At 39.5% G+C, this 12211-nt stretch overlaps 1 protein-coding gene and 1 non-coding gene across 6 annotated transcripts in view; both read right to left on the bottom strand.

Annotated features, from left to right (window-relative positions):
- LOC106048354 (stabilizer of axonemal microtubules 1) overlaps positions 1 to 12150 on the bottom strand; it is a 58701-nt gene extending 46551 nt beyond the window's left edge. For 2 of the 5 annotated variants that reach the window (XR_010827887.1, XM_066988656.1), the window contains exons 1-14: positions 11874 to 12131; positions 11569 to 11664; positions 10769 to 10847; positions 9624 to 9756; positions 8894 to 9041; positions 7569 to 7634; positions 7401 to 7452; positions 7034 to 7201; positions 6356 to 6537; positions 5662 to 5791; positions 4973 to 5072; positions 4433 to 4526; positions 2931 to 2994; positions 2107 to 2283 (exon numbers count right to left, since the gene is read on the bottom strand). Coding sequence is in view for 3 of the 5 variants with exons in the window: in XM_066988656.1 (XP_066844757.1) it covers positions 2107 to 2283; positions 2931 to 2994; positions 4433 to 4526; positions 4973 to 5072; positions 5662 to 5791; positions 6356 to 6537; positions 7034 to 7201; positions 7401 to 7452; positions 7569 to 7634; positions 8894 to 9041; positions 9624 to 9756; positions 10769 to 10847; positions 11569 to 11664; positions 11874 to 12034 (1650 nt within the window). In the remaining 2 variants the exon portion in view is untranslated. Of the gene's footprint in view, positions 1 to 1322; positions 1483 to 2106; positions 2284 to 2930; positions 2995 to 4368; positions 4527 to 4972; positions 5073 to 5661; positions 5792 to 6355; positions 6538 to 7033; positions 7202 to 7400; positions 7453 to 7568; positions 7635 to 8893; positions 9042 to 9623; positions 9757 to 10768; positions 10848 to 11568; positions 11665 to 11873 lie in introns of those variants that run through there. The other 3 variants (XM_066988657.1, XR_010827888.1, XM_066988658.1) reach the window with 3 other exon arrangements.
- Positions 3068 to 3197, bottom strand: LOC136789160 (small Cajal body-specific RNA 8). Its single transcript, XR_010828026.1, has one exon. It is a non-coding gene; the product is annotated as a small Cajal body-specific RNA 8 (non-coding RNA).
- Positions 12151 to 12211: the final 61 nt, after the last annotated feature.

The following is a 12211-nucleotide window of genomic DNA, read 5'->3' as shown; positions in this document are numbered from 1 at the left end:
TGAATGGAGTCAAATCTGGTTGGAGGCCGGTCACTAGTGGAGTCCCCCAGGGCTTGGTACTGGGGCCGGTCCTCTTTAATATCTTTATCGATGATCTGGATGAGGGCGTCCAGTGCACCCTCAGTAAGTTTGCAGATGACACCAAGTTAGGTGCGTGTGTTGATCTGCTCGAGGCAAGGAAGGCTCTGCAGGAGGATCTGGATAGGCTGGAGCGATGGGCTGAGGTCAACTGTATGAAGTTCAACAAGGCCAAGTGCCGGGTCCTGCATCTGGGGCGCAACAACCCCAAGCAGAGCTACAGGCTGGGAGATGAGTGGCTGGAAAGCTGCCAGGCCGAGAAGGACCTGGGAGTATTGGTTGATAGTCGGCTGAATATGAGCCAGCAGTGTGCCCAGGTGGCCAAGAAGGCCAACAGCATCCTGGCTTGTATAAGAAACAGTGTGGCCAGCAGGTCTAGGGAAGTGATTGTGCCCCTGTACTCGGCTCTGGTGAGGCCGCACCTTGAGTACTGTGTTCAGTTTTGGGCCCCTCGCTACAGGAAGGACATGGAGGTGCTCGAGAGAGTCCAGAGAAGGGTGACCAAGCTGGTGAGGGGTCTGGAGAACAAGTCTTACGAGGAGCGGCTGAGGGAGCTGGGGTTGTTCAGCCTGGAGAAGAGGAGGCTCAGGGGCGACCTTATCGCTCTCTACAGGTACCTTAAAGGAGGCTGTAGAGAGGTGGGGGTTGGTCTGTTCTCCCAAGTGCCTGGTGACAGGACGAGGGGGAATGGGCGAAAGTTGCGCCAGGGGAGTTTTAGGTTGGATGTTAGGAAGTACTTCTTTACCGAAAGGGTTATTAAGCATTGGAACGGGCTGCCCAGGGAGGTGGTGGAGTCACCATCCCTGGAGGTCTTTAAAAGACGTTTAGATGTAGAGCTTAGCGATATGGTTTAGTGGAGTACTTAGTGTTAGGTCGAAGGTTGGACTCGATGATCTTGAGGTCTCTTCCAACCTAGAAATCTGTGATACTGTGATACTGTGATATCTCAGCAGATGACAACCAACTGCCCCCTTTCAGTGAAAGATGTAATTTACTTTCCAAATCAAGCTACAGCAAATTTAATAAGTTATCTAAAGGAATACCTCATTTAAATCTTAACTAAAATACTGGAAACAAATAAGTTAAATCCTTGCCTAGAAACCCCAAGCCTGTTAAATATTTAGCTCACAGAATTTCAGAAACAAAAAAGGACTGCTAAATTCTAAATATATGCAGTCATTTGTAGATTAAAATACGAAAGGTGGTAAAAATCATACCATGATTCTACTGAAAGCACTACTCACTTCATGATGGCTGTACTGGGTCTGGCTGGGATGGAGTTAACTTTCCCTGCAGCAGCCAATACAGTGCTGGCACAGCATCAGGAATCCCTCTAACCCCCCCAGAGCCAGCAGGCTGGGGGTGGGCAAAAGGTGAGGAAGGAACATCACCAGGGCAGCTGACCTAAAGCAGCCAAAGGAGTATTCCATACCATATGTCACATACAGCAATAAAAGTTGGAAAAAGGAAGAAGAGGGGAGGGGGTGGGCTCTCATTGTAAAAACATCTGTTTTTACACGTGTGCTACGTGCATTGAGGCCCTGCTTTAAGAACGTGGTCAAGCATCGCTAGTCTGTGGAAAGTAGAGAGTAATTTCTTTCCTCTGCACTTCCACACAGCCTTTGCCTGTTATTTTTTTTCCCCTTTTGCCCTTTCCCTTTTTTCCCTTTAGTTAAATTATTTTATTAGTAATATTTTTCCTTCAATTAAATTATCCTTATCTCAACTCATGACTTGTTTCTTCCCTTTTCTTCTTCCCCTCCTCTTCTGAGTTGTGGTGGAGATCAGCTGCCTAGCAAGGTAAAACCACCACAATGGCTTAAAAGTATAACTGCTCAAGCTCTACGCTTTCAAGTTTAGTTAACTGGGTGGTCACTCCTCAAATTTGGTGATTACTACTTAACGGAAAAAATCTGTTCATATAAACAGATTAGAAGAGGTATTTATGATAACGTTGGCAATTTGTTCTCTGAACTTAACGACCATTTATGTAAAAAAATTTTTTTGAAAATAACAACATTTCCTAACCTCTTCTGCCAGTTCCTCTCTGGCTTTCTTAAGAGGGTCTTCCTTTTGGACAGCAGACCCTGTCTGGATAACTGTATTCTCCAATGATTCTGAAATGGTGAGGTCCTCCTCCGTCTCCTCTGAGATCTTTGGAGTGACAGGTTTTTCTTTCCCATTGTAAGTTTCAATCTGGAAGTCCTAGAGGAATACACAGGAATTATTAGAAGTTTTAAATTCAAGTGTCCGAAAACTAGCATGAAGGAGCTGCTGCGCAAATTCTGAGAGCAATGGCTTCTGTGTTTATGTCAATGAAAATATCTCAAAGTCTTAAATTCTAACTAATCACAAACCATTTTGACGCTCCTATTTTTAAAGAAGTAGGACATAAATAGCGGCTACAATAAACTATTGTACAGAACACATGATTTATCACCTGCAACTACCTTTAAACACACTGCAGTGAACAATTGTACAATGGTCAACTGCACATCCAAGTTGCCTTTAGGCCCCATTATATCCTTTAATTTCACACACAGCTTACAGGAACCAGTGTGACCATTGTTCATATCAAAAAAACTGTTTCAGCTGGCAGGGAATCTGTGACAAACAGTATGTTGTGCTAGAAGTCAGCAGCAAGTGCCTATATTTCTTCTTGTCCTTTCCTAGTGCTTACAGAAGTTTGTGGCAGTTAGCTTTCACTGTCTACGACTCATTCAGAAACGTAGTCATATGATTTAAAAAAAAAAAAAGAAAAGCATGCTAGGTCTAGGCTTCAATCAATGCAAAAAAGCAAGTACTACAGAATTTTAACTTCTTTGACATTCAGGACAATACTGAAGAATAACCTTTTCAATTAACGTGTCACTGCTTTCAGATGCTTCTGACAAGTTCAAAGATTCTGAAGAGATCCTAAAAAGAAAAAAGCCATTTTAGAAAAAAAATAAATAAGTGGCATGCAAGCTTTAGTAAAATGCCATCATATACTTGTGCACCCCGTATCTGTCCGTTACGATTTCTCTCAGTTCGTCCCGGTCATCAGAAGGCAACTTTACTATAGGGAGAACATGTGACAATTAGAGCAGATTCAGCCCTATTTGTGTATCAGTCTCCCAAACTTTATAATTATGAAATTCTTTTACTTGATTACCACATAGAAAAATAAGTTTTTGCAGTATTTTTTGCAAACAAGTCTTCTACATTCTGCTATCAAACATAACTGCAAAGTCTTCTGCAGACTTGGTAACATACTTTTCCCTAGATATTCTTCCTCCAAATCCCTCTGATATCCACAGATCTGTCTGAAAGCAAACTCATAAATATTTAAACACACATCATCTGGTTACCAAATACTCAAGTCTTATCAGTTCTGATGACTGTAGCGTTAACGGCAACACTCTACCATCTGAGGTACAGCCCTCATTAGTTAAGAACATTATCAAAATTAGTTAAGAATAATGGCAACTTTAACTTACTGGTAGCTGTCTTTACAATCACAAATACACAAAAAAAATGCTGTGTCGAGTCAGCGAGAGAAATACAGGATTTGACTGTTAACTACTTGGACAACTTTTGAGATTCATATGCAAATACAGCTGGTGATGACTAAGTATAAGACAGCCTCCTTTGCTAACTCCCTCTTTCTTCTATTAGGCAACTTGCAACTATCTGTAGGATTTCTATCCTGAAAGAGCATTATTCAAAAGGGCATTAAACTTTCCTGCACTTACAAAATGACAGGTCAAAACCTTTCATAATACTGTATATAATACTATAGTCTTCTGTTTTAATCTTTTGTTGGAACTGTAATAACAGAAGTGACAAAGTGATTTTAGAAGACTTGTGAGAAAAGCCCCATTCACAAAGTATTAGCACGATAGTTTTGCTCAAGTCTGAGATTTCCGTTTGGTTTTGTTTGGAGTTTTCTTCTTTTTTTCTTTTGTTGTTGTTTTACTTTTTTCTTTAAACACAAAACCAGGGAACGTGTGAATATCTGTTCTCTTGGTCTCAGGCAATAACAACTATGTATTGGCTACCTCATCCCAGCCTGAGAAAGACAGTTCTCCATTTTTCCCCCTCTGCCTCTTGAAACTTGAATGAACGTTGTTAAAAAGTTGCAGCTAAAAACTTGCAACTCCACTGCTGCACATTCTACCTGGCAGCAGCCAGTTGGTCCCTCTGTCTTCAGATGGAGAAAGCCACAGTTACATTAGGACCATCTTGCCCAATTAGGTAGTTGTGACATGTAAGGAGTGGGCTAATGAAATATATTCCTTTGATGCTTACAAATAAGCTTCTCTGTTTCCACTGCCTTTTTTTTTCCCCAATCAATTTCTCATTGAAGTCATACCATCTTGTTGCTTGTAGTGTTGAATTATCCATCATACTTCCTGATGTCTCATCATCTTTCTTGTAATTTATATCATAAATGGAGTCACAAATATCTAGAAAATAAGTCAGAGTTTTAGTATTGCTTCTTTTGTTTTGCTATCATTCAGGCTTCCCAGGTGATAAAAGTGACTCAGACCACCTCTGTACAATATTCAGAAGATGGAACTCATTAACACTTCAAGCAAATTCATAACCAGTGCAAGTGGATCTTAATATTTTTGCTTGGGAACCACCTGCAGCCACAGATGCCACTAACAGCCACCACCTATTTGTGTTGTTTCAGAATGCATGTTCCAGAGATAGGATTCTATCTGCTCCCCTACACATATTAATGAAGATGAAAGAACGTTAGGCAATTGTGACGAGCATTCATTCAGAACCAGGTTATCAAAGACTGTCAAAGAGACTTGCAGACAAAAGTAGGAAGTCTTCCAGACTCAAAGGAACTTCTATCAGTTGTGGTGGGAAGAGGGAAAAGAAGCTCCTCTGGTCCACATACCTGGAATTGATGTTGCAAGTTGACATGAGACTGTATCCTCATAAGCTTCTTCTGCAGTATGAAAAGAAGAGAGTGACATACCTTGTAATAAATCAAGATCCTATCAAAAGAAAAAAAAATACAAGCAAGGTGAGTAAAAGTGTGCAACATCAGCAATTAACACATATTTACTTTTCATATTTGCTTTTCTTCAAAGCAGCACCCAGACTCAACATTAAACTTTTGCTGTCTCTGCGGTGTGCCTAGGCAAGGGTATAGTCTTGAATCTCTGTAGAAATACGAGTGTCTGAATGAAACCGTTGGTCATATAACACCTTAAAGGGGAAAACCACAACTCTGCAGATGTTCAGTGACAGCACATGAAAGCTCTATTTCCAGAGCAGAGGGAAAAAAAAGAGTATTAACCCTTATTTATGCTGATCTAATGTCTTGATAAAGTAGTTCCACTCACCATCTCAAATGAAGACACCAGCTGTCTTTAAGTTAAGCGCATCTTCTTTGCAAAAAGAAAAACTAGTTCATAAAGCAGTTTCTGCTACACTGTACTATCTAATTCACTAACCTTATATACAAAGCTTAACAGAGCTATATAGCATTCTATTGCAATAGAACACATCAACTTAGATGTATACCCCTCCCATCTTCATTCTTTTTCTTCCCCAGAATCAGATAAACTGAACAGTACTTACTGGATCCTGACCTCTCTTTAAACAAGAAGCACACCGGTCAAGAAAGCTTTTCCACTTCATTTCCAACTCCTTCTGTTTTCCAGAAATCGATTCTCTCAATGACATACGATGCTGCTCTTCTATTTTTTGCCTATAACATGAGCATGAAAAATGAACAGGAATACATTTGTTGTTGGCGATAAAAATTCTGCTTAAAAATGGAGCATATCACATGTTCCCCTCATGCTGCAAAACCTTTGATATGCAGGAACTTATTCAAGCATTTGTTCTTGCACAAAAAAATAAATAAAATTCACAATCTAAAAATCAGCTGCTAGATTGTCCTTGTGCTTCTTTACAGTAGAATTAGAAAAACCATGCTAAAATACAAGCTTAAACTTTCCCTAAGCTAGTTTCAGATCAAGTTTTAAAATCACAGAGCTAATTATGTAATAGGAAAAAGCAGATCATCTAACAAACCAGACCTCCAAGAACAAACCCTAAAATATCCATGAAGCAAGGGCAAGAGAATGAAGTTACCTAGTGAAGAATTACAAAGATCACTTGAATGGACAATCAAGACAAAGGTGAATTTGTCAGAGGCAGAGGGGGAAAAAAACAGAACTAACGTTCTCACTATAAACAATAATTTTAGAAAAGATTCTAAGACATAATCTTCAAACTAAAGAACAAGACAAAAATTCCAGACAATTACCTCACTGCTTTCAAATTCGACAGTATTTTATTTTGGAATTCACTCGTATTCTTGATGTCTTGGAAATGTTTTGATTTAAATTGACAACATTCATCTCTTAAGATCCTCAGGGCTTCATTTAATAACTGAATGACTGTTAAAAAATTCAGTTTTTCACCTTCATATAAATTTCCTGTACACACCTTGAAGTATTCCAAGAGAAAAAACATATACGTGAACAATCACAACACATCAATATCAGAAAGTTATGTCTTCTCTATTCAGCACAAGCACACAACGTTCCAGTTTGCAGTTTGATTCCATTCCTGTTTGTTAGATTTAAGCTTCAGGTTGGTTTTCCTGATTAGCATCATCTGCTTGAAGACAGGCTAAAAAGCTGTACAAACTAAGAATGCTTCAACTAATGGGGTATTCTTTTTAAAGACTGCCTCAAAAGATGGTGCAGGCCTAAATAGCACATATACTGCACACTAGAAACAAAATCCATTAGGAATGATAGTTCAAATGGCCAAGTTTTATAATATCTGACCAATGAAAATTCAAGTGGTAATCAGACAGATTTAACAATGCAGTTACCTAAAAGTTCATAACTTAAACACCACCAATACAGAACAGCAGCATAATCACAACAAACTTTTACATACACTTTTTTAGGACAAAAGGACAAAAATCACTTACTTCGTGCATTTCACTTTCAACTTTGTCAGCCAACAGCTGTGGAACATTGACATTAGTTCCAGCTAAAGTGTACTGATCAACATGCCCTTCAATTACAGAGTCTACGATTTCAGTTTCCTTTTTCAGAGATGTAAGAGTGTCCATTACAAATGTCCACATATTGCGGACCTTAATAGGCAAGAAGGACAAAAATACTACATTAAAATGTTTGCTGAAATACTATAATGACACAATATCAAAACAGTGTAAGAGCAGATGAAAGGGCTAGCATAATCATAGGCAGACAATCAGAAATACCAGTATCTGAGAGCAAGTGTTGTAAAAATGTTAGAAATACAGTAATCTGCCACAGATTAAAAACACTCACCTTCTGAATTCTCTCTGTTTTGTCATTTCTGTTTTGGTCATTGAGTTTCATCCTACATGCACATGCAAGACAGAAGTGGACTACAATGAAATTATGGTTCATAACATTTCTTAGAGCTAAAAAATTAATTTTATATATGCTAACTTAGCTCCAAGGAAAAGTACTTACTTAAACAACTGTTGCTGGTGGTATGCATATTCAGATTTTATCTGTTTTATTTCTTTAATTAAAAACCTAAGGAAAAAAAAATCAACAGTTATCACAGATTTTTTTTTAATTTAGTTTTTCTCTGCTACTCTCAGAATTCCTTACAATCATTATATGATTACACTTATTCTTTCCAAATCTGCATACTGGAGCAGTTTTGGAACAATGCAAACATGGATACACAAGTTCCTTACCATGACACTGTAGAGAAAATGTCACTGTACAGCCTGGAAAGCCACTAAGATATTTGTAAAGTTAGCTGTAACTTATTCTATTGCAATGGCATGGCTTTTATTAGACCCAAGTACATTAATGAAGTTACTAGTTACTACTATACTCAGCATCATTCCTATTCAGCACACCCACTGACTGCATTACCAAGTCATCTTCAGTGCAGTCAAAAAGTTGCCCAGACTGCTCACACGTGACTGTATTGCTTTTCCAGCTAATATCAGGGTATGCTGAAGTCATCATCAGTAAGAATTAGGATCTGAAAGCCTAAAATGTGTTTGATTTGCTTTAAGAAGCAAACTTTCCCAGATCAAATTTTCATCAGCTTTCCCTGATTGAGGGGTGTGTAGCAGACACACATCACGTGTCTTAGCGGCAATGCCTCTGATTTTTGATCCAAAGTCATGAAACAGACTGATCCCCTTTTACACAGCTAAGTTCCATGCACTGAAACTGCTCTTTTACCTACACTGCATCCCCTCCTCCTTTTCTGCTCTTTCCCAAATAGCTTGCAACCACCTGCTACAGTACCCCTGTCATGTGAAGTATCCTACCCAATTTCTGTAAATTCCAGTGATATATAACTACGTAACTGACCAAAGTTCCAGTTATTCTTGTTTCCCAAACTGCAAGTGATTTTCATAAACAAGAATAAAGGAAAAACATAATGTTGGTGAAATAATTAAGGGCTATGCAAATAAGACGTGTCCCACACTGATAAAGCAATGACCAAATATCTCATCCTGAGACAGTTTTATTCTACGATATGACCCTTAAAGTATTAAGAAATCATAGTGCTATACATGCAGAATTCCTGGATCATTTTTAGTGCCCAGGTAATCCTATCTTCCAGTATATAGCACCTCCTAACTGAAAAACTAATTTCTTCCAAACAGTAGAACAGTTGATTAAAGGAGGCAAAGGGGGAGAAAAATAGGACATTCAGCAAAACTCACATGGAAAAATCAGATGCATTCTACTCAAATCCTTTTAAAAACACATGCAAAAAAGTCAAGTTTTATGAAAATTTCGATTTCTTTAAATACATTACTTACTGTGATTTTTTGTTATATTCTCGAATTATAATATCCTCCTTTTGCAAAATTTGCAGGAGTTTATTACATGCCACACTACATCTTACTTCTGCCTTGTACATACACTCAGGCGTTAAGTTTACAGCTTCAGCAAAAGATGTATCGCTGCCTAAATGAAAGTTAGTAATTGAGTTATATCATTCACTTTTAGCAAATAGACAACTTCCTGTTCTACCTAGTTTTAATTAAGAGAATCACAAACAAGGTTGCCCATTTTACCTGGACTGAAGTAGAGTATTCAGGATACTATCTTTTTTGCCAGTTCTTTCTATTGCATACGTTCTCCCTCCTTTACTCTCACCCACTTTCCCCGTTCTTTATGTCACCAAAACAACATTAAATGCCTAGAACAGACAGTCCTGATCTTTCAGAATTGCTCATGTTGTGAAAAAGAGCACAGGCTGAAAAGAATACTTTTGAACTGAACCATTGCACGCGTGCACAGACAACCCACCTCCACATCACACAGACAAACTTAGGAACAAGATCTGCAAAACAACAGCAAGGAAAATAATCTGCATTGTTCTACCGGCAACAGCTTTATGCTAGTGCACAGCAACCCTGTTAAAAACTTTGAACTGAGCAACCAACACTGACCTAACTTAAAGCTCTTGGTATATGTTAAAGCACTTCACAGATTCACCATCAAACCAGACAAGTGAAATAATGTTATTATTCTGTTACAGCTTACCTACAGAGTTCTTTCTCAGGTTCTCAATCATTACATATCTTGCAAACCGATACATTAGGTGAATAAATTTATGACCAGCAGGAGAAAGAAATGAAGAAGTCGCAATTTGAGGAAGACAGCTTTTGCTTTCATTCTTGAACAAGTGAAATAGATTTTAAACACAAAATTAGACTAAGGAATAAAACCTAAACAACAGCCATTAAACACTGCTGAGTACAAAAACACTGCAGCCTACTTGTTAGCAAGTCCAATGCAAAGCTAATTTACCTTGCCACCATCGTTGATGCTTTTTCTAGTCCAAGGAAGAGACTGACACTTTTTGAACATTCTACCACCACCCCTAGTTCCGTATATAAAAAACAGCTCTGAGGCAAAGACTGAAATCAGTGTTAGGTAAATATTAAAAACTTCTGCTCTCCTCACTCCTAAATGTAACCCCTTCCTGTTCATATTTTCTACTGAGGTCATTAATCAGTGTATTTTGTCACACTTCTATCTTTCTCAAAGATTTTGTATGGCTGGCTTTCACCTCGGCAAAAATAAAAGTGCTCCAGTACCTTAAAGATCTAGAAATCAGATCTTTATTAAAACAAATGCAGCATGAGAAGGCATAGTAATCAATGATTCCTGAAGCAAGCCATTTTGTCTCTTTCCATTTAGAAAGCCTGCCTTAAACTTTATTCTCTTTTCCCCATGAAGAAAGATTAACATTAAAAGTTTTTCATGTATCTGAAACCACTTTTACAATAACAAATACTCTCTCATTTAATTTAAGCAATTATCTCCCACGTTGAAGCAAATTATTCTCAACGATGGAAGGAATCTCACACAGACTTTATATGATACTGGTAGGTCCCTTCCAAATCAGTATACTCTACAATTCTATGACTTCTGTGTAATAAAATATTGTCATCCAAAAGCAATACACAACAGTTTTCTGATCCAAGATTAAGACTTTGCCACCTATGAGCTGCCATACAATTTTTTTAAGAAGTCTATCATCAGCTGTGTGAAATAAGGCATAAGATAAAACCTATTTGTCTAGTAAAGCAACTTTATTTAAAACTCAAATATGTCCTCTCAAAACAAAAGAATGAGGTCACAGAAACCAGCAGCATGTCATTTCCCACTCTTGTAATACTTACTGTGATATCTTTTAGCCATGAACAACATTGCTTCCTAAATTCACTATCTCTGGTTATTTGTTCCGGTAACATACAGTCCCTTTTCCATGCAAAAACAGCAGAGCGGAGGAGAGGAAAAAAAAAAAAGCAACTTCAAAACATACCCAAATACTCAGTTACATAATTAACCACTACAACATCTGAACTAAGACGAAGTTTTCTTAGTGATGTCCCCTGGAGAACTCAGAGAATATGGTAATATTGCCTACGAGAAGAATAGCTACAAGTCTGTTAAATAGCTAGGTCTTCTTGCCATAAAAAGTTAATTACAGACTATTTCAGAGACAAATTTGTCTGCAGTTCTTTTTAACTCAGGAAAAGAAAGTGAAAAAGCAGCCTGAGAACTTATAATTCTCTTAACAATGGTTCTCCTCCAGCCATTTCTTTAAAGTGTACGGTAAAATAGTTCAGCTATATGAGAATACATTAAGATAGGGTTCTCACAATGTTGAAGATTTTAGCAGGTATTCATAAAAGGGAGAAGTTACTTGATGTTTGGTAAGGGAAATGAATGGAAGAGATAAATTATTTTTCAGCTAGGAAAAATTTTACCAAACTTGTCAAGTTACAGCTACTGTCAGAACTTTTTAACTAGGGCAAGTTTTCTTATGCATTACAGACTTGTGATAAAAGGGAAATGAGTTCTGTGACAGTTCTTTACCTACAGTACTCCTCGGGAGACCGTTTTTTTACTTCAGCACCCGTGCAAACCACATGGTTCGTGATGTGCACAGCACGAACTGAGCAACCCAAAGGCTCACCTGAAAACTTCTTCTGCACGCATCTCATCCAACTTGGTAAACAAGAACTGGGCAACAACGTGGAAAGCACCTACGTTTGGTGTATCAAACATGGACCTAGCGAACAAACACACAGCTGCGTCAGGAACGGTTAGGCTAAGGAGTTTACAGAGCGTTTTTACCGGTCGCTCAGGACTAATGCGGGATACCATTTTACAACGCCATTCAGACACGTCCCCCTCACCACGCATCACAGAAGGCCCCCCCACACAAACACACACCCCCCGCCATCTTGCCCCCCTTCCCCGGCCGCCCCCGGGGCTCACACGCCCAGATCGAGCTCCCTGCCGAAGAACTCCGCGGCAGCATCCGGGTCGAAGCCGAGCGCCAGCAGGCAGAGCCAGAGGTGGGTTCGCTCCCAGTTGCTGCCCACGGCACCGGCTGGAACATTCGCCGCCGCCGCCAGGCGCGGAGCTGCCGCCGCCATCTCCCCCTGCCCCTGCCCCTGCTCCTATCCCTGCCTCCGCCGTCCCGCCGCCATTTTCCCCGTCCCGCCAAAACCGCGCTCCCGCCGGGCGCCGCCGCGCCACGCCGCGCCGCGCCGCGAGACGCCGCGCCGTGCCCTGATTGGCCGCGCTCGGCGCGCTGCCCGCTGGGATGTGTA

The sequence above is a fragment of the Anser cygnoides genome, chromosome Z (genome assembly GCF_040182565.1).
Source record: "Anser cygnoides isolate HZ-2024a breed goose chromosome Z, Taihu_goose_T2T_genome, whole genome shotgun sequence".
In the NCBI taxonomy this organism is placed as follows: domain Eukaryota; kingdom Metazoa; phylum Chordata; class Aves; order Anseriformes; family Anatidae; genus Anser; species Anser cygnoides.
This window is presented reverse-complemented; position numbering and strand designations above follow the sequence as displayed.